Below are 25,351 nucleotides of genomic sequence, written 5' to 3' on the forward strand. Positions count from 1 at the left end.
TTAGAACTGATAGTGGCTTTATTAGGAACTACTTATAAATGAAAATATACCTCTCCAAGCATGAGTAGATCAGAAAGAACCCCTCTTTGAGGGAGTCCTCTACTGTGCTGCTATAGTAATAACTGGATAGTGGGACTTGATCTGGGATATCTGCCTTTAATAATTGCTCTGGTTTAGGGTGGAGTTCTCGTTGAAGTATATTTTCTAAAGCTTTGTTTTCCAGTAATTGCAAATTCACAGGTAGCTGCAAAAAAATGTACAGGAAGGTCGTTTGCCCAGCTTCCCCCAATATTAACATCTTAAATAACTATAGTACAATATCAATACCAGGAAACAGACATTGGTACAAACCACAGAGCTTATTCATATTTTACCAGTTATATGTGTATATATTTATGACAGTATGTGTATAGTTCTATGCTATTTTATGAAATGTATAGCTTCATGTGACTACCACCACAACCAAGATATTTAACTGTACCATCACCACAATATTCCTTTTGTGCTACCCCTATACAGCCATACTCACCTCTTTTCCCCACCCCTAATCCCTGGCACCACTAAACTGTTCCCTATCCCTATATGTTACTTCATGAATGTTAAATAAATGGAATCATTTTGAACCTGGCTTTTTTCACTCAGCATTATTTTAAAGGAATATATATTGCTTAGTACAGATATCACAAAACACTTTAGTTCTTGCCTCAAAATATTCTAGCCTACAACTGGCCTAAGGAAAAATAGCTGTTAAATAAAATGATTAAAGCTGAATGTGACCAAACCACACAACACAATCACTGATTGATTAGTTTCAAAATTAGCAGGCAGGCAATTATTCTAATTTCATGTCTGAACACCAAATTAGTTTATAAAATGAGAGTATTCCTTAATAGTGTCTCCTAATAAAACCACAATTACCATTAGTTTTAAATGTAGGAAGATAAAAATTACTGCCTGTAAGGGCTTTTATCTTAAAGAAAAAATAACTCAAGTTATAAATTGGCTCAAATGTAAACACTCCAACTGTTCCTAAAAGTGTAAAAACTGCCACTGTACCACAATCTTTCAAAATAGGTTTTATACCAAAAATCTCAGAGAAATAACTTTTCAGAAAACCTGAAGTTAATAGTTCCTTGCAAATGTTTCACTTAATTCGACAAACATGTTTTGAGAGCCTACTAGGTATATAGCACTGAAAGTGAGAGAGGAGCCATATTTGGTTAACACCTTAGTTTTTTATGTCTAATCTAAGAGTTAGTAGGTTCCTATTAACTTTAATTCCAAGTAAGAAATTAAGAAATGAACATGAAGACAATAAAGATAAATGCAAAAGAAACCGTATGTCTGTGCCTTTCTTAGATCACTACACATGTTTAGATGGTTTGTCTCCTGGGCTGTGAGAACTACCAGAAGAGAAATAGCTTTATACTATGGTTTAATGACACTGAGAAAGAAATAAGATACTGGACACATTAATTTATATTATTGAATTACCTTTCTTCAGTCACAAAATTTTTAAAAATTAAAAATTCAGAAAAGTGTTCTGACTTTTTCTTTTTTGGGGGGAGAAATCAATCTATTTTTCCATAAGTAATAAATCACAATTTAAAAATCACATATGGACTTCTTTATGAAATAAGAGGTTTACCTATCCACTTATCCAAATAGTTCTCAGCTAAAGAAAAAACAGTTCAAGAATCAATCCTTCTTTTTAAACACATTTTTTAAAAATCTTCATTTATTTTTGAGAGAGAGCGTGTGAGCAGGGAGGAGCAGAGAGAGAGGGAGACACAGAATCTGAAGCAGGCTCCAGGCTCTGAGCTGTCAGCACAGAGTGCGAAGTGGGGCTGGAACTCGCGAAGTGGGGCTGGAACTCCCGAACTGCGCGATCATGACCTGAGCCAAAGTCGGACGCCCAACTGACTGAGCCACCCAGGTGCCCCAAGAATCAATCCTTCTTCAAGTGGCTTATCGCTACAATTTTCAATTGTGCTCTGAAAACTTAGAAATGATAACTTCCTGTTCTTCATTTTTTAAACTATGTTTTCTTTTTTTAACATTTATTTATTATTGAGAGACAGAGACAGAGCATGAGTGGGGAGGGGCAGAGATAGAGGGAGACACAGAATCTCAAGCAGGCTCCAGGCTCTGAGCTGTAAGCACAGAGCCCACTGCGGGGCTCGAACTCACAAACTGCAAGATCATGCCCTGAGCCGAAGTCAGATGCTTAACCAACTGAGCCACCCAGGTGCGCCATTTTTTTTAAACTTAACGAGATCATTTAATAAAGGGCCTGCAACTCTGCAATCTCTATTATGAGCTTTATTTGTCCACATTCATATAACTCTTTTGTAAGTACAAAAGCCTATTTAAGAGATGTAAAAAATAGACAAAATTTTTATTATATAAGCTCTGACAGAAAACATGGATATGGCTATCAACAGAAAATTTATAAAAGAGAAAATATGAATGACCATTAGCTATATGAATAAAGTTAAATCTTATCAATAACTAAGGAGATAAAAATGAAAACATTAACTTTTATCATCAAATTAATAAGAGATTTTAAACATTTTATCATCCAATGTTGGCAAAAGCAAATATATACTCCCACATTGTGAAAATGTGAAATAGTTCCCAATTTGGCAAAATCTATTAAAAGCCTGAAAAAATATCTATTTCTTTTGACCCAGTAATTCCATTTTCAGAAGTTCATTCTATGGATAAAAAGAAAAAAAACAAAAGATGTACAAAAAGATTTAGGTGCTAGGATATTCACTGTATTATATAATGGGGTATCTACTCACACTTGTGAAAACCTTGATGCAACCTAACTTTCAACATCAGAAGATCAGTTAAGTTGTATATCCTTCTACAGTTCTGCAGACACTTAAAGATTTGGTTTCAACAACATTTAATGGTATGTGCAAACTTTAATGCTTTACCCTTATTGGTCCACATTCACTACTCAAGAAGCTCTGCTCTAATAATCATCCCCTCTCATACTATGGCCACACTGTTTCTTGTGTCTTTTACCTTGATTAAAACCTTCTCATGATGAGAAGTCCAACAATCCCCACATCCTCATTCCCTTTGATGAACTTTAAATTCCTTGATTGAAACCAGCTTTTCCCTAATAATCCCCTTTCTTCTGAGGCTGTTCATGGCTCACATTCTTCAAATTAGGAAAACACTGTGTCATACGCTACAGGTAAAACCCCTACTCCTTTGAACTTCATGCCATATGACTGTTACCTTTATCCTTTTCTTCTCTCGATTTGTGAACCTTTATTACTTACTATCTCTGACATCTTGATTTCAGTTTTCCTCTCTACTCTACATCATGCCATCCTCCATACAACATCCTGACCTGACCTTGTTTTCCTCAGCTCCAGTAATGATGATGGTTTCGTTTCCTCTCTACTTAGTCACCCTATCATGGTCACTCTCATCATTATCTGCGACTGCTGAAGCTCTGATTTGAAACTGTAAATCTGGAAAACCAACCCGACAACAACCACTATTCTTCTACCAAATTTCACTGAATATAAGATGTACATTATTTCACATTGTTACATCTCTGAAATTGGGATACACCTTGTAATCAGTGGCATCATCTAATTGCTACTGACCAAAAGGTATTCTTAATATACTTGGTATTGCCTACATATGTGTGAATATAAAAGTGTCAGCATCAAAACCTTCAGAATGAGTACCATCAAGTGTTGGTGATGTAGCATTTCTTAAAATTATGCAATTATGTAGAGATAATTTACTTTGGACTCCCACTTGGGATTATTATTTAACAGGCCTTCTTCACCATCTCCAAACACCCTCTTTATGACCACTAAGCTTGATGTCAGAAAGAGTGATAAATTTGGAAAAATAGTCATCAAGGAGTCTGAATGAAAAAGTAAGTTCAAAAAAGACTGATGATGACTCACTCACATTCATTCCATGGAAAATCTGAACAAAATGACAACTCACTACCATTAAGAAAAAAATAAACAAAAAACCCTCGATCTGAAGAAGTTTTAGAGATTCCTTAACCAATTATTTTAATTCACATTTTGCTTTTTATATAAGAGTAAGCGAAGATAAAGATTTACATCTGATTAAGACTAAAAGAATTCTTTCAATATTATATTGCATACTAAATATATAGTTAGAACTCTAATTCATAAGAAAGACTATCATAGTTTAATTGGTAGTGTTTTCTTAATGATGCATAAAAGCACAACTTACAATGTTTCAGATTTCAATAAAATAGATAGCTCTCTTGCTCATTTATTTCCACTGTATCTTTTCTTTGATCTTATGGATGCCCTTAATCCCTTGATTTTTCGATTTTATTTTTTTTTAAGTTTACTTATTTATTTTGAGAGAATGAGAGAGCCATGGAAGGGTCAGAGAGAGGGAGAGAGAATCCCAAGCAAAATCCACACTGTCAGCACAGAGCCTGATGCAGGGCTCAAACTCATGAACGATGAGATTATGACCTGAGCTGAAACCAAGAGTCATACTTAACCAACTGAGCCACCCAGATGCCCCTTCTTTGTTTTTGAAGTTTACTCTTGCCAATAATCTTAACTCCCTTGCAACACTGCCCATCTTCTGCACCTACTTGATAATCACAAATCTTGAATGCATGCAACCATCTGCTGTCTACAGTAAGGCAACCAAGCATTCCTAGAAAACATAATTTCTTAGCTTCCAATTGTAACTGAGCCCTCATGCTATTTACCACTTCTCCTTTTTCAGTTATCAAGTCTCTCTTCTTTCTCTACCAACTATATTCAGGTCTCTTCTCTTTTTAAACCTCCTATACTCTGTCAACTTTCCCTATACATGACAACACTACCTTTAAAAATTAAGAAAAATCATTATGTGCAAAAAATAACACATCTGTGAATTCATTACCCAGCCTAAGAAATGGAACATTATCAGTAAAGTCATTATATATCCTTCCCTAATCTCATTTCCCACCCTTTCCACCCTAAATTTTTATATCATCTCCTTGCTTTTTGTTAGTTTTGCTACATATGTATTTAAGGAGATCAGGACAAGGCCACCCCAAAATATGCTGCTTTGGCATATTGATTATTTTGAGTTGAAGACACTTGAAAAACAGCCAATGCAAGAACACTATGACCTTCCTTTTTCTTCCTAAAAGCAGGAGATAAAATTCCCATGTGAAAGGTGCCTTCTCTGTACTAGAAGGAAGAAGCACACTTATCACCCAAGATGGGGAGTCAAGGTCAAGAGACATCTACATAAACATATCTTGTTAAAATAACTATCTTCCTTTAGTCTACCCACTTATTTTGGTTACTTTCCCACAATTTCTACTTTGTTCAACCTAGTATATAAGCACTTAGGCCTAATCACTTCTTTGGGTCTTCATTTTTCTTGTGAACTTTGCTTTTCTCCTGTTAATCTGTCTTGTGTCCAGAGACTCTATGATAGTAGAGTAATAGTTTACCTCCCTTTCAGCATATCTCTAAATGATGCTGATTTTGCATGATCTGAGCTTTTATACATTCTCCTGCTGATGAACATTTGGGTTATTTCCCACCCCCTTCAAAGAAAGCAGCTATGAACATTGTTGTCCATGTGTCCTGATACACATGTGTAACCATTTAGGAGAACTGCTACCATGTACAGCATGTTGTAGGGCATGGATCTTCAATTTCACTAAATGCTGACAAATTGTTCTCCAAAGTGGCCTAACCAATTCAAGCTTCCACTTACAGTGTGTAAATTCCCATTACTTTATTTTTGCGAACATTTTATACTGTCCATATTTTTCTATATTTCTAAATGGTCTAAAGGAATATGTATTTTTTATGTAACCAGGAGTGACTATAATTATTATGAAACCAGAAGTTATTCTAATTTATTAAGTAACAAAAGCAACTTTAAGATCCTACTCAGAACTTAAAGTTAATTATGCTTAGTATCCACCAGTTGTGGAATATAAAGTGCCATCTGCCTTTGTGTGGTCAGTTTCTAATTCTACACCTTCAGTAAGTACTTAATGTTGCTAGGTCACTCTATGTCAAAGAGAGAATTGAGAGTACACTCTAGGCTTCAGAGAACTTCTTGTCTAGTTAAGGAGACAACTAAACAATACTTTTATGTAACTAAAGAGCAATTAACACCAACCTAACAGCATTTATTCATTTACTGAAGTACTTTCTGAACACATACCACGTGCAAGGCACTATTCAAGGTACTGATGAAAAAACAATAAAATAAAGCCCCTGTCCCCAATGAACTTATAAGGAACAATAACAGACTAGTAAAATTTATGTCAGATATATTGCACTCTATGCAGAAAAACAATCAAAGAAAGGTACAGAGACTAAGGAGAGGACTGAATTTAAAACAGGACACTCAAGGAAGGTTTCAATGAGAAGGTGCCATTTGAATCAAGACCTGTAAAGTTAAGAAAACAAGTCATAATGAGATCTAGAGAACAGCTTTTCAGGCATTGAGAATAAGCAAAAGCATGGCTAACATGTCCAAAGAAGTGGGCATGGATGGAATACAGTGAATGGAAAAAATACTACCAGTATTAAGAATTCAGAGGAGGGGAAATCATGGTCTGAGAGAATCAAAGAAGAATCTATGGAGGAGGAAAGCCTAAGACAAATTTAGAAAGATGGGTAACATAGAAAAAAAGGTTGTATTATATAAAGGAAACCCTATAAAGATATATCATGACATAAACATAGCAAGAAAGAATGAAGAGATGAACATGATTATAGCAAATGACTTCTGCATGGGTGCTAAGGGCTAAAATTGGACTCAGACTATATCATAAAAACAAGAACCGTAAGAGCGATGCAAAGACAAAAAAGAATTTTTAAATTTTTTTAACTTAATGAAAAGTCATTTAGAAAAATGATCTGGAATCAATGTAATATGGATAATAGGAAGTTAGACTAGGGGCAGAGAAGTTATAAGACTATGGCACATGGGAACAGATAAATGGGATAAACTAGGTCCAAAATATAAACAACTTGGAAATAGATGGACAGAATGAATGCAGAAAACAGGGTCAAACTTGTATTAAAGTTTCTAAGCTAGGAAACTGCAGAAATAGTAATCAGAGATAAAATGACACATATGTTACAGAGATCATTTCATCCAGAGCAGTGTGTTTAGAATGGTTACAAAATGAAAAGTTAAACTCCTTATCCAAAAAAGATATGAATGTACATTTTTTTTAAAACTTACATAATAGTTCTCCATTGAGAACTCAATTATACCTCCTATACAGGACATGATCCTCAATTTTACCTCCTTAAAATGCTTTATCACATCATAAATGGAGAATTTATTTATTCTACGTTATTCTCTAGTATCTATACATTTAGATTTTAAAGAATAGGCAAAGAACCTAGAAATGTATTCATTTGAAACAATTCCTTAGGAAGGCAAGTTTTAAATCAGTGGAAATATGATACACATTATTTAATAAAATGAGGTGGAGACAACTGTCCAGCCTTCTGAAGGAAAAATTAAAACTGTTTTCTTACCTCACCTCATTCTTTATAACAAACACCAAAATACATTCCAGGCCTTACTAAACATTTAAAGGTAAATACAAGTTGTAGAACATTAAGAGAAGAAAATGTTTTTTTTTATTAAAAGGTAAAATGACAGTATGTCTATACAAATGACTTAGAGCAACTAAGACTCTCATACATCAATAGTGGAAATATAAAATGGTGCACCAACTTTGGAGAAGAATTTAGCAGTTTCTTAAAGAGTTACACATACACCTAACATGCAACCCAGCTACTCCATGCCTAGGTATTCATCCAAGAGAAATAAAAGTATATATCCATACAAAGACTCATACACAAATGTTCACAGCCATTTTACTTTTAACAGTCAAAAATGGGAAACAATCCAAATGATCAACAGGTGAACAGACAAGCTGTCATGTATTTATAGAATAGAATATTACTCAGCAAGAAAAAAGAGTAGACTACTAAAACACACAGTGTGAATTAACCTCAAAGTAATTATGCTGAAAGAAGCCATCCACACCCCTCAACCACAGTACATAGTGCATGATTCCATTTAAATAAATTCCTCAAAATGAAAATTATAGTTACAGAAATCAGATCAGTAGTTGCCAGGGGCTGGAGAGGGGATGGGAAGGGGCAAGAAGGAGGAACTACAAAGGGACATGAGAAAATTCTGGGGTGTGATGGGTATGTTCATTACCTTTACTGCAGTGATAGTTTCATGATATTTACTTATACTTAGCAAACTGTACACTGTAAATAGGTGCATGTATATATCAATTTTACCTCAATAAAGCTTTTTAAAATGTTTATTTGTCTTAGAGAGAGAAAGAGAGTGCAAGCAGGGGAGGGGCAGAGAGAGAGGGAGACACAGAGTCTGAAACAGGCTCCAAGCTTTGAGCGGTCAACAGAGCCTGACACAGGGCTTGAACTTACTCAGAAACTGCAATATCATGACCCAAGCCGAAGTTGGAAATTTAACCAACTGAGCCACCCAGGCACCCCTCAAAAAAGCTGTTTTTAAAAAGTAAAATAACATCAGGCCATACACAAAAAAACTATAGACTATTTTTACCTGTGGTGCGTAATTTTATGTTTATTTATCTTTCATGGTGGGTAATTTTAAATAAAAAATTAAATAATAGTAACAATTTTAATAAAATGAGCTGTGGTATTACAATTCAAAAACTTGGAAGAAGAGAGGATTTGAACCAGTGACAGGACTGAACAGTGTTTTAGAAAAGAACACCTCAATGAATTACCTCAGGAAGAACAGAAGAACATATTTAAAAATAAAGCCAAGAGCCAAAATATGTCAAACCAAGTACATACGAGGACAGGTACAGAGCAAATTCAAAGGCAGGAATCTAGTAGCAGAAGCAAATTATAATGCAACAGATGAACAGACTGACAGAGACAAGCTAAGGAACATGGTCCAAGTATATGAAGCAAATCATTCCTGGAATGCTTAAAAACACTAAGATATGAGACTGATTTTAAGAACAGAAAGCAGGGTGGCCCAAATCAGGTGCAGCTAGAGAGTGTGTAGCTAAAAATGGGTCATAGTCAAGTAGAGTGCAGAATGAACAAAAGCAGTGTAGCTGTGCACAAAAAATAGGAGCCCGCAAAAAAAAATTCTCCTCAAAGTAAGGATGGCTGCTCCATCTGGCTTTCACTCCTGGTTGCTCAAAGAGAAATGGCCCTAATCCCAACAAAACACCCTTAGTAGCTTCTGAAATTTTAACTTCTCTCAGAAGTGAAGATATTTTAGTTTTAACTTGAATTATACATAAATTCACTTTCATAAAGTATTAAAAAAAAAAAAAGCTCCTTGAAAGCAGAGATCTTATCTTATTCAAACTTTTATCAGTAACACCCAGTATTATGTCTTCTACACATCACATGCTTAAATGATACTTAAAAGTTTTGAACAACAAAACCATCAAAAAAAAAAAAATGTGCACTGAAATCTAGATTATCCACCTACTTTTTTCAATTAAAAAATTTTTTAATATATATTTTAAGTTTATTTTGAGAGAGAATGCCACAAGGGAGGAAGAGTCAGAGAGAGAGAGAGAGAATCCCAAGCAGGATCTGCACTGTCAGTGCAGAACCCACGAACCGTGAGCTCATGACTTGAACCAAAGTTGGACGCTTAGCCAACTAAGTCACCCAGGTGCCCCTACATTATCCACTTTCTGAATTATCACTTAATATTCCTAAACCAGTTTCCTTCCATTGCTCAGGACATCTCTTTTTTCCTTTCCCACTGTCAAGAAAATATGTGATCCCTAAATGGAAAACAACCAGTAAAAGCTTAAATAATTGGAAATGATAATTAGAAAAATTTGTGGCAAAAAAAAAAAAAAAAAATCTCATGTAATCCAAAGTCAAACATACATAATTTTTTAAATTAGTCATACTCAGCTTACAGTTCTTGGTAAGATACTGAGCCAAGCTCCCTCCCTTTGAAGTTGTTCTACAAGTGAGAGACTGAATATAAGAAAAAAACAAAAAAAAAAACAAACCAAAACAAACAAACAAAAAACTGAAAAATCCCTGGGAAACAAATGCTGGCTTATCAGGACAAAGGGAGGGAAAAGTAGCAACCCAGAGCTGAACAACTTTGGGGGATGAGGCTGGATGATGGGACAGCTTTTCAGAAATGTCTCTCTCCAGTCTCCTCAGGTAAAAAAAAGCAATTGCTCTGAGGTAATGTCAGGCTAGTACTCCAGTTTGCCTGGGGCAGCAGACCTGATCTCTGTTTGCTGAACAAACTTCCTTGGGAGCTTGGTCTTGATAAAGAGCAACTCTCTGATGGAGTTACTACCCTGAGGGATATAGTTACTAGGTAGATGATGCAAATGGGAAGTCCAGACTAACACAGTAGGGCTCTCTGCCCTGAGTTTCTTCTTCCTCCTGACAACCTTACCACTCCTCTCAAACAATACCAGTTAACTTAATGTAGCTGAAAATCTCAATGGAAAATGTGTTCATGGAGAAGAAAAGAAAACAAAAAAAAATTCAAGCATTAAAGAAGTATAAGGACAATTAAAACCTTTTTAAAGATTAAAAACAAAATATAGGGGCACCTAGATGGCTCAGTCCATTAAGCAACTGACTTCAGCTCAGGTCATGATTTCTCAGCTTGTGGGTTAAAGCCCGGCATCAGGCTCGCTGCTATCCCCCACTCATGCTCTCTCTTGCTCAAAATAAACATTAAAAAAGTACAAAAAATTGTACATACATTAAAAAAAAGTTAATGACCCAGACAGAATTTATTTTTTAAAATGTATATTTATTTTTGAGGGAGAGAGAGGGAGAGAGAGAGAGAGAGAGAGAGAGAGAGAGAGAGAGAGAGAATGAATATGCAAGCAGGGGAGGGGCAGAGAGAGGGAGACACAGAATCCATAGCAGGCTCCAGGCTGAGCTGTCAGCACATAGCCTGACACAGGGCTCAACCTCAAAAACTGTGATATCATGACCTGAGGTGAAGTCAGATGCTTAACTGATGAGCCACCCAGGCACCCCAGAATATAATTTTTTTTTAATTTTAGAGAGCGCAGGGGATGAGAGAGAGAATCCCAAGCGGGCCCCATGCCCAGCGTGGAGCCTGACACAGGGCTTGATCCCATGACTATGGGATCATGACCTGAGCTAAAATCAAGAGTTGGATGCTTAACTGACTGAGTCACCCAGGTGGCCCCAGAATATAAATTTTAAATGACCCTAATACATAGCCTCAGAAATGAGAGGATATGGGTAACATGAAGTATAAATAGTTTTTTAAAAAAGAAACAAGGGATGCCTGGGTGGCTCAGCCGGTTAACCATCTGACTTCAGTTCAGGTCATGATCTCTCTCACAAAATAAACATTTAAAAAGGAAGATTCTCTCCCTCTACCCCTCCCCCTCTTGCTCTCGCTCAAAAAATAAAAATAGATTTTAAAAAAGATGTATAAATTAAACAGGAATACATGAATGACCAAGAATTTTCTAGAATTAAAAAATGTTAAACTGACATTTATGTATAAGTAAAACATACAGACAGACATACATAAATAACACTTTGATATATACAATGAAATATTAAGAGAATCAAAGACAAAAAGAAAATTCTAAAAGCTTCTAACAAGATAGAGTTCACTTATAGAGGAATAAGATCAAAATGACATCAGATATCTCATCAGCAACACAAAGTTACTGTGTGGAATAATTTTTAAATGTTGATAGACTTTTGAACCAAAAAGTTTATATACAGATAAACTATCATCAAAAGTAAAGACCTCAGGCACACGAAGTCTTAGAAGATTTCCTGTATTAAAGGCCCTCTTTGAAAATACTCATTAAAGGAACTATTTCCAACAAGAATGATGTTGTGACATACGTGAAAGTCAACAAATAATTTGGTAAAACTTATTATTATTTTTAAAAAAGAACAGAACAGGGGCACCTGCCCCTCCCCCATGCTTTCTCTCTCAAAAATAAACATTTAAAGAAAAAAAAAAAAGAAGTGAAATGTGTAACTTTCCAAACTATGAAAAGAAAATTCAATCTATTCAATGGGAAAAGGGGGAGGGGCAGAGACAGGGAGACACAGAATCTGAAACAAGTTCCAGGCTGTGAGCTGTCAGCACAGAGATGTGGGGCTCAAACTCATGAACTGTGAGATCATGACCTGAGCCAAAGTTGGCCCCTAACTGACTGAGCCACCCACGCGCCCGGCAGCATTATTCTTAATAACCAAAAAGTGGAAACAACGCAAATGCCCATCAACTGATGAATGGATAAACAAAATACAATAATATATATCCAACAACAAAATATTATTTGGCCACAGGAAGGAATGAAGTATTGACATGTGCTACAATACAGATAAACTCTGAAAGCATTATGTTATGTGAAAGAAGCCATGTTTTGTGACTATAAAAGGCCACATATTATATGACTCCACTTACTTGAAATGTTCAGAATAGGTAAACCCATTGAGTAGGAGACAGAAAGGCAATCAGTGATTTCCAGGATCTGGGGAAAGGGGCAACGGGGAGTGACTGCTAACAGACAAGTTTCTTTGGGGGTGACAAAAATATTCTAAAATTAGGTAATAATAATGACTGCACCCTGTGAATATATTAACAACCAGTGAACTTTATGGCATGTGAGTTTTATCGCAATAATGTTACAAATACACATATATACACAAAGCAACAACTCTCACAAGTATAGGGACATCAACAATTTTAGATGGCAATTTTAACTTACTCTTCTCTGAAACTAATAGATCAATAGGAAAAGATTAATTACAGAAAATACAAGTAAGCTCAAACTAACAAATATATATAAAACTTACATACTGTGGAAAGTACACATGGTTTTCAAAGACACAAGAAGCATTTGCAAAAACCAACTATGTGCTGACCACAAAGTCAACAACTTCCCCTCCAAACAAACATTATATAATGTATGTTCTTTGGTCCTAACAAAAAAACTAAAAATCTGTATTAAAAACAAAACAAAACCCAGCAACAAACATTAAAAAACAAAACAGAACAAAACCTCCACCCATATGTCTAGAAACTCAAAGCCGTAGCTCTAAATCCTCAGGTTAACAAAGAAATTATAAAGGAAATTACAAAATAATTTTTTAAAAAGTACAAAAACACTAAATGACAAAATCTGTGAGACAGAATACTCAAAAAAATCAAATACATTTATATGCTTATATAAGAAAGATTAAAGTTCAAGTTGAAAAAGATCACAGAAGAACTCAAGTTGAAAAAGATCATAGAAGAACTAAAAAAAAAAAAAAAAAAAAAAAAACCAAAGGAAACAAAGATATGGGCAGGAATCAATCAAATAAAGTATAAATCAACAAAATGCAAAAGATGAATAAAATCAGGGGCGCCTGGGTGGCTCAGTCAGTTAACCGTCTGACTTCAGCTCAGGTCATGATCTCGTGATTTGTGAGTTTGAGCTGTGTAAGGCTCTGTAATGACAGCTCAGAGCCTGGAGCCTACTTCAGATTTTGTGTCTCCCCCTCTCTCTGCCCCTCCCACGCTCATGCTCTCAATAATTCAACATTAAAAAATTTTTTTTAATTAAAAAAAAATGAATAAAATCAAATGCTGGTTCTTTGAAAAGATTAATATGACAAACTTCTGGCAAGATTAATCAAGAAAAGTGAAAAGGGATGCAAGTGTGATAAATGAAAGATTTAAAAGTACTATTATGATAATACTATGTTTACATTGTTATATGAGATTATAATATTTGTTAATAAATCTGAAAATCGAAGCAGAATGGATATACTTTCTTAAATGGTTAAAGAACCTGAATAGACCAATAACCACAAAGACATCCTCTCCCAAAGAGCTGTAAACCCTGACAGTTATACAAGCTGAATTCTCCCCAATTTTCAAGGAGCAAATAATCCCTATTTTTTACAATTTGTTACAGATAATAGAATACAAAGAGGGAAATATCTAACGTGTTTTATATGGCTAACATCATACTGATTTCTAAACTAGATGGTAACAAGAAAAGAACAGATAGCTATTTTGTTTTCTTAGATTCTGTATTTGTCTATTTGGCATCCATCCACCACAAGGCCAATTACATTAACCATATTTTCTGTATTCTTGATGCTCTGGCATTTGCAACCTGGCAGAGAAACTGTCTCTCCCAGGGTTGGCCATTTGTTGAGAGAGAGTGAAGGGTTCACCCAGGAATATATCTTTCACATGTAAATTAACCAACCTAGAACCCATACTCTGAATCATCTCCTTTATCTGGGTCTTATACTCCAGGAGGTACTATTTCTCAGTCCTAAGCACTAAGAGTCAGGTATCAGCAACCAGAGGTTCCTACCAGTCAATATTCTATGTTGTCATCGGTCAAAAAGAGTTGTGAAAACTTTGTGAGATTTAGTTAAAACATATTTACTATAATTTATGACCTCTTCCAATTATTAACTTAATTTACCAATAAAAGGAAAACTACATTTTATTCCGCTTAGAAACACAAACTTATTGGTGTGCCTGGTTGGTTAAGCATCTGACTTCGGGTCAGGTCATAATCTCACAGTTCGTTAGAGCCCTGCATCGGGCTCTGTGTTGACAGCTGTTGCCTGGAGACAGCCTACTTTGGATTTTGCATCTCTCTCTCTCTCTGGCCCTCCCCCACTTGCACTCTGTCTCTCTCTCTCAAAAATAAAAACATTTTTAAAAACTAAAGAAAGAAAGAAAGAAAGAAAGAAAGAAAGAAAGAAAGAAAGAAAAGAGAAACACAAGCTTATTTTCCAAAGGAACATCATTAACTATGTTGGAAATAACTAGAACACTTATAAACAAAGGTCTTGTAGTCCTCCCCACAGGGCAAATTTTAATAAAATACACTTGGCAATGTATTTTTTTTTTTTTCAAAAGACAAGCAACAGTTTGGCACCTAATATATAATCACAATGACCAAGTCAGGTGTGCAGCATCCCCAGTACAGACTTTATTAGAGTTCAGTTATACATACACAGTCTCTTGACACTGAAGATGTAGTTCTTACAGATAATGCCCAAAGGCAGGAAATGAATCTCCTCCCAAATGCTGCTTCTTATCTTTAAAGTAACCTCAAATTATTACTAAACTAATAAAGTAATTTTGTTCCAGAAAATGATCTGATCTATTTTATTTTCAGCTTTTGATAAATCCAAGAATGAGATGAGGGATTATTACTTTTTGTCTCACTATACACACTGAAACACAACAAGAAAATAAAGGAAAAAAAATTGTTAATAATTTTTTATGGTAAAGTTGGAATAGGCAGTATCAAAGGCTGTCAATAGATGAGGAAGATGTGTACAGTTTTGGAAAAATAAAAAGTTAATTTTGTTATTTAAAAGCAAATTTGGAAGTAAAGCTTTTACTGTCTTCTAATTAGAAACTGTCAGTTGTCGGTTTAAAAAAAATGAGCAAAAAGAGTGCAGTAAGACTGTACGCAATAAAAAAAAATAATTCAAAAATATAATTATGGTTATTATTGCCTTCTTTATGGAATTTTTCTAACATAATGGCCCTTAGCTAATGGCTACAACCCAACATGAAGATCAAGATTCTATTAAAAAGCCAAAAAAAAAAAAAAAAAAAAAGCCAGGCTACCAAAATTATGACTGTCAAACACAAAGTAGGATGGAGACAGAACAAGAAAATTTCAGATGACTAATGATTAATGATGATATAGTTACTGCACACAGACAACGCATTAGATTTACTGTAGCAATGTGGGCACTATATATTGCACTTCTACTCTGTGCCATGCAATGTACTAGGCATTTAATATTAAAAGGCACAATTACACATCTACTCTATACCATACACTGTACTAGGCATTTAAGATATACTCTAAGCCTTAAAATAAACTTTTAGTAGGCAGTATTATAAAACAGGTTTGTTTGTGTTTTTTTTTGTTTTGTTTTTTTTTTTTCCAACGTTTATTTATTTTTGGGACAGAGAGAGACAGAGCATGAATGGGGGAGGGGCAGAGAGAGAGGGAGACACAGAATCGGAAACAGGCTCCAGGCTCTGAGCCATCAGCCCAGAGCCTGACGCGGGGCTCGAACTCACGGACCGCGAGATCGTGACCTGGCTGAAGTCGGACGCTTAACCGACTGCGCCACCCAGGCGCCCCAGGTTTGTGTGTTTTTAACGTGGAACTGAATCTCAGAGAGATAAAACAATTTGCCCAAGATCTTAAAGCTAGGAAAACAATGCAAAGCTTCTGGCGTAACATGGCAAATTAATACATGCTGCAGCCTCCTTTTCCTCCTAATCCAAACCTTCGAAATGACAGAAAAGAAATCCATAATCATGCTAGAAAACAAGAAGGGATACCTTCAACGGACTGGAAACTTGAAGAATATAAAAGGCAAGAAAGCAAACTGCTCAAAGAGACTGAATGCTAGAAAAGGTGGGAGTGGTTCCCAGGGTGCTACAAATTCTGAGATAAGGGATGCAAAGAGCAGGAAAAGACAGAAGACAGATTAACTCATTTTCTGGAAAAGGCAAATAACAGAGATTTCATTTCTGCCCTTAGTTGGAAAGTGAGAACACAGGAACTTGAGTTAGCCTGGTAAAATTTTAGAACACCAAGGATAAAGAGAAAAATCCTTAAAAACAACTGGTGAAGGAAGTTGGGAGTACAAATTACTTACAAAGAATTAGATTGATACCACACACCTCCATTTGGAAAGAGTGGATATAAAAGCAAAACAAAGTATTATATTTAAAAGTTCTGAAGGAAAGGGGGCACCAGGATGGCTCAGTCGGTCGAGCAGCCAGCTTGGTTTTGGCTTAGGTCATAACCTAACAGTTTGTGAGTTTGAGCCCCATATTGGCTCCATGCTGATAGTGTGGAGCCTGCTTGGGATTTTCTCTCTCTCCTTCTCTCTGCCCCTCCCCTTCTCTCTAAATAAATAAATAAATAAATAAATAATTTTAAAAAAATAAAAAAGTAAAAGTTCTGAAGGAAAATAATTTTGAACTTGGAATTCTATACAAAACCAAACTCTTTCAAATATGCCTAGCTGGCTCAATCCATAAAACGTGTGACTCTTAATTCTCAGGGCTATAAATTCGAGCCCTATGTTGAGTGTAGAGATTACTTAAAAATAAAATCTTAAAAAAAAATTACAAGAAAATAACAAAGTAATAAAGTATCATAAAATAGAAGACTAAAAAACTAAAAAATAGCAGATAATCAATAATCAAAAAAGCTGATTCTTGAAAAAGGTAGTAAATAATATAGGCAAACTTTTATCAGGCCTAAGAAAAAGGAGAGAAAGCAAACATCAGGAATAAAAAGCAGACAATTACAAATCCAGAAGAGATTTCAGAAGACATTTTAGCTACTACTGAAATTCTCTACAAATATGATTTGAATCCCTAAAAAAAAAAAAAAAGATTACTTAAGAAAATTTAAATGGCCAACATTAGCTGAAAAAGTAGAAATGTGAACAGATTTAAAAAAAAGAAGAAATCAAAATAGTGAAGGACAAAATGCAAATAAATTACTTTGCATTTTAACATATTTTAAAGGAAAATACTTTCCTTTTTTACTATTCTAGGGCAGAGGTTGTTAAATATTTTGGTTTCAGGACCTTTTTTTTTTTTTAAGTTTATTTACTTATTTTGAGAGAGACAGAGACAGCACAAGCGGGGGAGGGACAGAGAAAAAGGGAGAGAGAAACCCAAGCAGGCTCCATGCTGTCAGCTCAGAGCCCGATGTGGGGCTCGAACTCATGAAATGTGAGATCATGACCTGAACTGAAACCGAGTCAGACGCTCAACTGACTGAGCCACCCAGGCACTTCTCAGGACCTTTTTTAATACTTCTTAAAATTACTGAGGACCCAGGGGCACATGGGTGGCTCAGTTGGTTAAGTGTCTGACTTTGGCTCAGGTCATGATCTCACAGTTTGTGGGTTCCAGCCCTGTGTCAGGCTCTGCACTCTACACTGACAATGTGGAGTCTGCTTGGTATCCTCTCTCTTTCTCCCTCTCTCTCTGCCCCTCCCTGACTTGTGCTTTCTCTCTCAAAATAAACTTAAAAAATAAAATAAAATTACTGAGGACCCACAGAACTTTTGCTTTCATGTGTTATCCTATCAATACTGACCACGTTATCTCTGTAATAGAATTGCTAGATTCTCAAATTTGCTGTATTCAATTTGTTGCAATTCACATGTAATGCAGCCTCTGGAAAACCCCACTGGACACTTCTGAGAAAAACGGTAAAAAAGCCAATGTCAAGGGAAGAGCCAATATGGTGGAACAGCATGGAAGTTTTTTGTGTGTCTGGTGTCCATGAAATACAGCCAGACCAACACTAAACCACCCTACACACCTAGAAAACTGACTGGAGGATTAATACAACAATCATACAACCTGAACCACAGAATTCAGCAGGTACGTGGTGCAGAGAAGTGAACTTGGGGAGCGAGAAGGTGCAGGAAGGGAGGTGCTTCTGCCAGCAGAGAGAGGACGGAGACGGGGGGTGGGGGAGAATACAGGGAAAAGCACCCCTCCCCAAAAGCAGCTAGAGAGAAAGTGGAAAATTGGAAACAGCTGCAGGGACTAAACTAAAAAGGGAGAAAGGATAAAGGAGACGGTTTAAATTCCATTAAGACTGTTAACAAGGGAAGTGCAGTCTGCAACTCCGCAGCTCAATACCTGGCAGTGCTCTGGGGGGAAGGGCGAATCCCCAGGAACAGAGTGGGGTCCGGGAGGATCTTGGGCCACACGGGGAAAAGCGGTTCTACTGCTGGAAGGACATTTGGTAGAGACTGTTGAAGCCACCTGGTCCCAGCAGACCCCAGAAAACAGCCACATTCGCTGGTGCTGGAACAAGGTCGTTAAGGGTGAAGCCTGGTGCCAGATGTGTGTTGTGATTTTCTATAATCCCTGAAAAGCTACTGCCACACTATCTCACCAACTTTTTCTGGGGCGGGCTGGCACCTGGCCATAGTCTCAGGGCACTGGCAGCAGCAGGGTCCAGCAAGCGTTCCTGTGTGTGGCCGACATTCAGCCATTGCCCATTCAGCCATTGCTCAGTGAGACCCTCCCACAGAGGGGCAGAACAGGTCAAAGCTGCAGTCCTTCAGAAGTAAGGGGTTGGGGAAAACAGCCGCATCTGAGTCAAAACTTGGGAGAGAGGTACTCCCTGGAGCCTGGTCACGAAGAGTGAAAAAGCGGGGAGTGGACGAAGGCTGAAGACAGAGGACGGGTGCGCGATTGCTGATCCAGGAGAACAGACTGGGTGGCTGGGTGGTGCCATTTTCACTGCTCCCGCGCATGCGCATACACACCTACCACGAGGCCAACCCTTCACCCCACTAGGCTAGCAGTGCCATCTAGTGGAGAGCAGAGCCATTACACTGAGCCCCACCCAACTGGGCCAACTTCGCTCTTCAAGAACACAAGTCTCACTGCCAGCTTAGTTTATGGACTCTAAAGCGCTACATAGACTGACTTCTAGGGGAAAATGAAGTAATTTCAGTTCTACTTCAATCTGGTAGTAGGTTCATCTATTCAATTTTCTTTTTTTTTTCTCTTTTACACTTCTTTTTCTTGAATACAGAAAGAGAAAAAATTCATTTTTATTTTCAATTTTTATTAAAAATATTTTTATTTAGGGGCGCCTGGGTGGCGCAGTCGGTTAAGCGTCCGACTTCAGCCAGGTCACGATCTCGCGGTCCGTGAGTTCGAGCCCCGCGTCAGGCTCTAGGCTGATGGCTCGGAGCCTGGAGCCTGTTTCCGATTCTGTGTCTCCCTCTCTCTCTGCCCCTCCCCCGTTCATGCTTTGTCTCTCTGTCCCAAAAATAAATAAAAAACGTTGAAAAAAAAATTAAAAAAAAAATAAATAAATAAAATAAAATAAATATTTTTATTTAATTTTTATTAGATTTTTTACTTTTGTGTAAATTTTTTCAAGTTTTATTTTACTTACATCATTTTATTTTAGTCTCCTTCAGTGTATTCACCTTTTCAAATTTTCAAACAATCTTCCTTTTTTTCTTTTTCATTTTTCTTTTTCTTGAATGCAGAAAGTGAAAAACTTCATTTTCATTTTTAATTTCTATTAAAAATATTCTTCTTTGATTTTTTACTATATTTTTTGCTTTGATGTAAATTTTTTCAAATTCTATTTTACTTCCATCATTTTATTTTAGTCTACTACAGTGTATTCACTTTTTCAAATTTTCAAACGATTTCCTTTCTTTTCTTTATTTTTCTTTTTCTTGAATATAGAAAAAGAAAAAATTCATTTTTATTTTTTTCATTAAAAATATTTTCCTTTAATTTTTTTCTACTATATTCTTTACTTCTGTGTATATTTTTTCAAATTCGATATTACTTCCACCATCTCATTTTAGTCTACTCCAGTGTATTCATTTTTTCAAATTCTCAAATGATTTCCTTTTTTTCCTTTTCCCCCTCCTTTTTTTTCTCTAATCTGTCAAACCACATTCAACACCCAGACCAAAACACACCTAGGATTTAGCATCATTTATTTGATTTTTGTGTGTGTTTTAAATTTTTTAATTTTAAAATTTTTTTGATTTTAATTTTTTTAATTTTAATTTTTCTGCCTCGTTAATTCTTTTCTCCCTTCAAAATGACAAAACGAAGGAATTCACCCCAAAAGAAAGAGCACGATGAAATGACAGCCAGGGATTTAACCAACACAGATACAAACAAGATGTCTGAACCAAAATTTAGAATCACGATATAGTAAGAATACTAGCTGGAGTCGAAAATAGATTAGAATCCCTTTCTGCAGAGATAAGAGAAGTAAAAAATAGCCAGAATGAAATTAAAAATGCTATAACTGAGCTGCAATCACGGATGGATGCAGCGGCAATAAGGATGGATGAAGCAGTACAGAGAATCAGCAATATAGAGGACAAACATAGAGAATAGTGAAGCAGAAAAAAAGAGGGAGATGAAGGCAAAAGAGCACGATTTAAGAATTAGAGAAATCAGTGACTCATTAAAAGGAACAACATCAGAATCCTAGGGGTCCCAGAAGAGGGAGAAATAGGGGTAAGAAGGGTTATGTGAGCAAATCATAGCAGAAAACTTTCCCAACCTGGGGAAAGACACAGGCATCAAAATCCAGGAAGCACAGAGGACCCCCATTAGATTCAACAAAAACCAACCATCAACAAGGCATATATCATAGTCAAATTCACAAGATACTCAGGCAAGGAGAGAATCAGGAAAGCAGCATGGGGGGGGGGGGGGGGGAGTCCCTAACCTACAAGGAAGACAGATCAGGTTTGCAGCAGACCTATCCACAGAAACTTGGCAGGCCAGAAAGGAGTGGCAGGATATATTCAGTGTGCTGAATCAGAAAAATATGCAGCCAAGAATTCTTTATCCAGCAAAGCTGTCATTCAAAACAGAAGGAGAGATATAAAATATCCCAGACAAACAAAAATTAAAGGAATTTGCGACCACTAAACCAGCCCTGTAAGAAATTTTAAGGGGGGGGGGGACTCTCTGAGGGGAGAAAATACATATATATATAAATACCAAAAGCAACAAAGATTAGAAAGGACAAGAGAACACCACCAGAAACTCCAACTCTACAAGCATCATAATGGCAATAAATTCAGATGTTTCAGTACTCACTCTAAACGTCAATGAACTCAATGCTCCAATCAAAAGACATAGGGTAACAGAATGGGTAAGAAAGCAAGATTCATTTATATGCTGTTTACAAGAGACCCACTTTAAAACAAAAAGAATTTTTTTTTACATTTTATTTATTTTTGAGAGAGAAAGAGAGAGACAGAGCACGAGCGGGGGAGGGGCAGAGAGAGGGAGACACAGAATCCGAAGTAGGCTCCAGGCTCAGAGCTATCAGCACAGAGCCCAATGCAGGGCTCAAAACCACAAACCGTGAGATCATGACCTGAGATGAAGTCAGTTGCTTAACAGACTGAGCCACCCAGGTGCCCCACAAGAGACCCACTTTAAACCTAAAGACACCTTCAGATTGAAAATAAGGGGATGGAGAACCATCTATCATGCCAATGGTCAATAAAAGAAAGCTGGAGTAGCCATACTTATATCAGACAATCTAGACTTTAAAATAAAGACTGTATCAAGAGATGCAGAAGGGCATTATATCATAATCAAGGGGTCTATCCTCCAAGAAGACCTAACAATTGTAAACATTTATGCACCAAATGTGGAAGCACCCCAATATATATATCAATTAATCACAAACATAAAGAAATTCTTCGATGGTAATACCATAATAGTAGGAGACTTCAACACCACACTCACAGCAATGGACAGATCATCTAATCAAAAAATCAACAATGAAACAATGGCTTTGAATGACACACTGGACCAGATGGACTTAACAGATATATTCAGAACATTTCGTCCTAAAGCAGCAGAATATACATTCTTCTCCAGTGCACATGGAACCTTCTCCAGAATAGATCATACACTGGGACACAAATCAGCCCTAAGTAAGTACAAAAAGACTGAGATCATACCATGCATACTTTCAGACCACAACGCTATGAAACTCGAAATCAACCACAAGAAAAAATTTGGAAAGGTAACAAATACTTGGAGACGGAAGAACATCCTACTAAAGAATGAATGGGCTAACCAAGAAGTTAAAGAAGAAATTAAAAAGTATATGGAAGTCAATGAAAATAATAACACCACAACCCAAAACCTCTGGGATTCAGCAAAGGCCGTCATAAGAGTAAAGTATATAGCAATCCAGGCCTTCCTAAAGAAGGAAGAAAGATCTGATACACAACCTAACCTTATGCCTCAAGGAGGTGGAAAAAAGAACAGCAAATAAAACCAGAAATTAGCAGAGGACAGGAATTAACAAAGATTAGAGCAGAAATTAATGCTATTGAAACCAAAAAAAAACAGAACAGATCAATGAAACCAGGAGCTGGTTCTTTGAAAGAATTAACAAAATTGATAAACCACTAGCCAGTTTGATCAAGAAGAAAAAGGAAAGGACCCAAATAAATAAAATCAAGAATGAAAGAGGAGAGATCACAACTAACACAGCAGAAATAAAAACAATAATAAAACAAGAGTCCAGGGCCAGATGGCTTTCCAGGGGAATTCTACAAAACATTTAAGGAAGAGTTAACACCGATTCTCTTGAAGCTGTTCCAAAAAATAGAAATGGAAAGAAAACTTCCAAACTCTTTCTACGAAGCCAGCATTACCTTGATTCCAAAACCAGACAAAGACCCCACTAAAAAGGAGAACTATAGACCAATTTCCCTGATGAACATGGATGCAAAAATCCTCAACAAGATATTAGCCAGCCAGATCCAACAATACATTAAAAAAATTATTCACCACAACCAAGTGGGATTTATACCTGGGATGCAGGGCTGGTTCAATATCCGTAAAACAATTAACGTGATTCATCACATCAATAAAAGAAAGGACAAGGACCATATGATCCTCTCAATAGATGCAGAGAAAGCATTTGACAAAATACAGCATCCTTTCTTAATAAAAACCCTCAAGAAAGTAGGGATAGAAGGGGCATATCTTGGGATTATAGAAGCCATATATGAATGACCCGACACTAATATCATCCTCAATGGGGAAAAACTGAGAGCTTTCCCCCTAAGGTCAGGAACAAGATAGGGATGTCCACGGTCACCACTGTTATTCAACATAGTATTGGAAGTCTTAGCCTCTGCAATCAGACAACACAAAGAAATAAAAGGCATCCAAATCGGCCAGGAGGAGGTCAAACTTTCACTCTTTGCAGATGACATGATATTCTATATGGAAAACCCAAAAGATTCCACCAAAAAACTGCTAGAATTGATTCATGAAATCCGCAAAGTTGCAAGATACAAAATCAATGCACAGAAATCGGTTGCATTCCTATATACCAACAATGAAGTGACAGAAAGAGAAATCAAGGAATCGATCCCATTTACAGTTGCACAAAAAATCATAAAATACTTAGGAATGTATCTAACCAAAGAGGTGAAAAATCTATATGCTGAAAACTATAGAAAGCTTATGAAAGAAACTGAAGAAGACACAAAAAAATGGAAAAAGACTCCATGCTCCTGGATAGGAAGAACAGATATTGTTAAAATGCCGATATTACCCAAAGCAATCTACATATTCAATGCAATCCCTATCAAAATAACACTAGCATTCTTCACAGAACTAGAACAAATAATCCTAAAATTTGTATGGAAACAGAAAAGACCCAGAATAGCCAAAGCAATCTTGAAAAAGAAAACCAAAGCAGGAGGCATCACAATCCCAGACTTCAAGCTATACTACAAAGCTGTAATCATCAAGACAGTATGGTACTGGCACAAGAACAGACACTCAGATCAATGGAACAGAATAGAGAACCCAGAAATAGACCCACAAACATATGGCCAACTGATCTTTGACAAAGCAGGAAAGAATATCCAATGGAATAAAGACAGTCTCTTCAGCAAGTGGTGCTGGGAAAACTGGACAGCGACATGCAGAAGAATGAACCTGGACCACTTTCTTAAACCATACACAAAAATAAACTCAAAATGGATGAAAGACCTAAAAATAAGACAGGAAGCCATCAAAATTCTCGAGGAGAAAGCAGGCAAAAACCTCTTTGATCTTGGCCGCACCAACTTCTTACTCAACATGTCTCCAGAAGGGAGGGAAACAAAAGCAAAAATGAACTACTGGGACCTCATCAAAATAAGGAGCTTCTGCACAGCAAGAGAAACAATCAGCAAAACTAAAAGGCAATCGACAGAATGGGAGAAGATAATTGCAAACGACGTATCAGATAAAGGGTTAGTATCCAGAATCTATAAAGAACTTATCAAACTCAACACCCAAAACACAAATAATCCAGTGAAGAAATGGGCAAAAGACATGAATAGACACTTCTCCAAAGAAGACATCCAGATGGCCAACCGACACATGAAAACATGCTCAACATCACTCATCATCAGGGAAATCCAAATCAAAACCACAATGAGATACCACCTTACACCTGTCAGAATGGCTCACATTAACAACTTAGGCAACAACAGATGTTGGCAAGGATGCAGAGAAAGAGGATCTCTTTTGCATTGTTGGTGGCAGTGCAAGCTGGTGCAGCCACTCTGGAAAACAGTATGGAGGTGCCTCAAAAAACTAAAGATAGAACTACCCTACGACCCACAATTGCACTACTAGGCATTTATCCATGGGATACAGGCATGCTGTTTCGAAGGGACACATGCATCCTCATGTTTAT

General features: G+C 36.6%; 1 protein-coding gene across 2 annotated transcripts in view; it reads right to left on the bottom strand.

The window, feature by feature from the left end:
- The window catches only part of NSRP1 (nuclear speckle splicing regulatory protein 1), a 60,552-nt gene that overhangs the window by 19,215 nt on the left and 15,986 nt on the right, over positions 1–25,351 (bottom strand). The window contains exon 1 of one of the 2 annotated variants that reach the window (XM_030295677.1): positions 51–74. The exons of the other annotated variant lie outside the window; for it this stretch is intronic. Within the exon in view, the coding sequence (XP_030151537.1) occupies positions 51–62 (12 nt within the window). The 5' untranslated portion in view covers positions 63–74. Of the gene's footprint in view, positions 1–50; positions 75–25,351 lie in introns of those variants that run through there. 2 annotated transcript variants of the gene reach the window in all.

Source organism: Lynx canadensis, chromosome E1, assembly GCF_007474595.2.
Source record: "Lynx canadensis isolate LIC74 chromosome E1, mLynCan4.pri.v2, whole genome shotgun sequence".
In the NCBI taxonomy this organism is placed as follows: Eukaryota; Metazoa; Chordata; class Mammalia; order Carnivora; family Felidae; genus Lynx; species Lynx canadensis.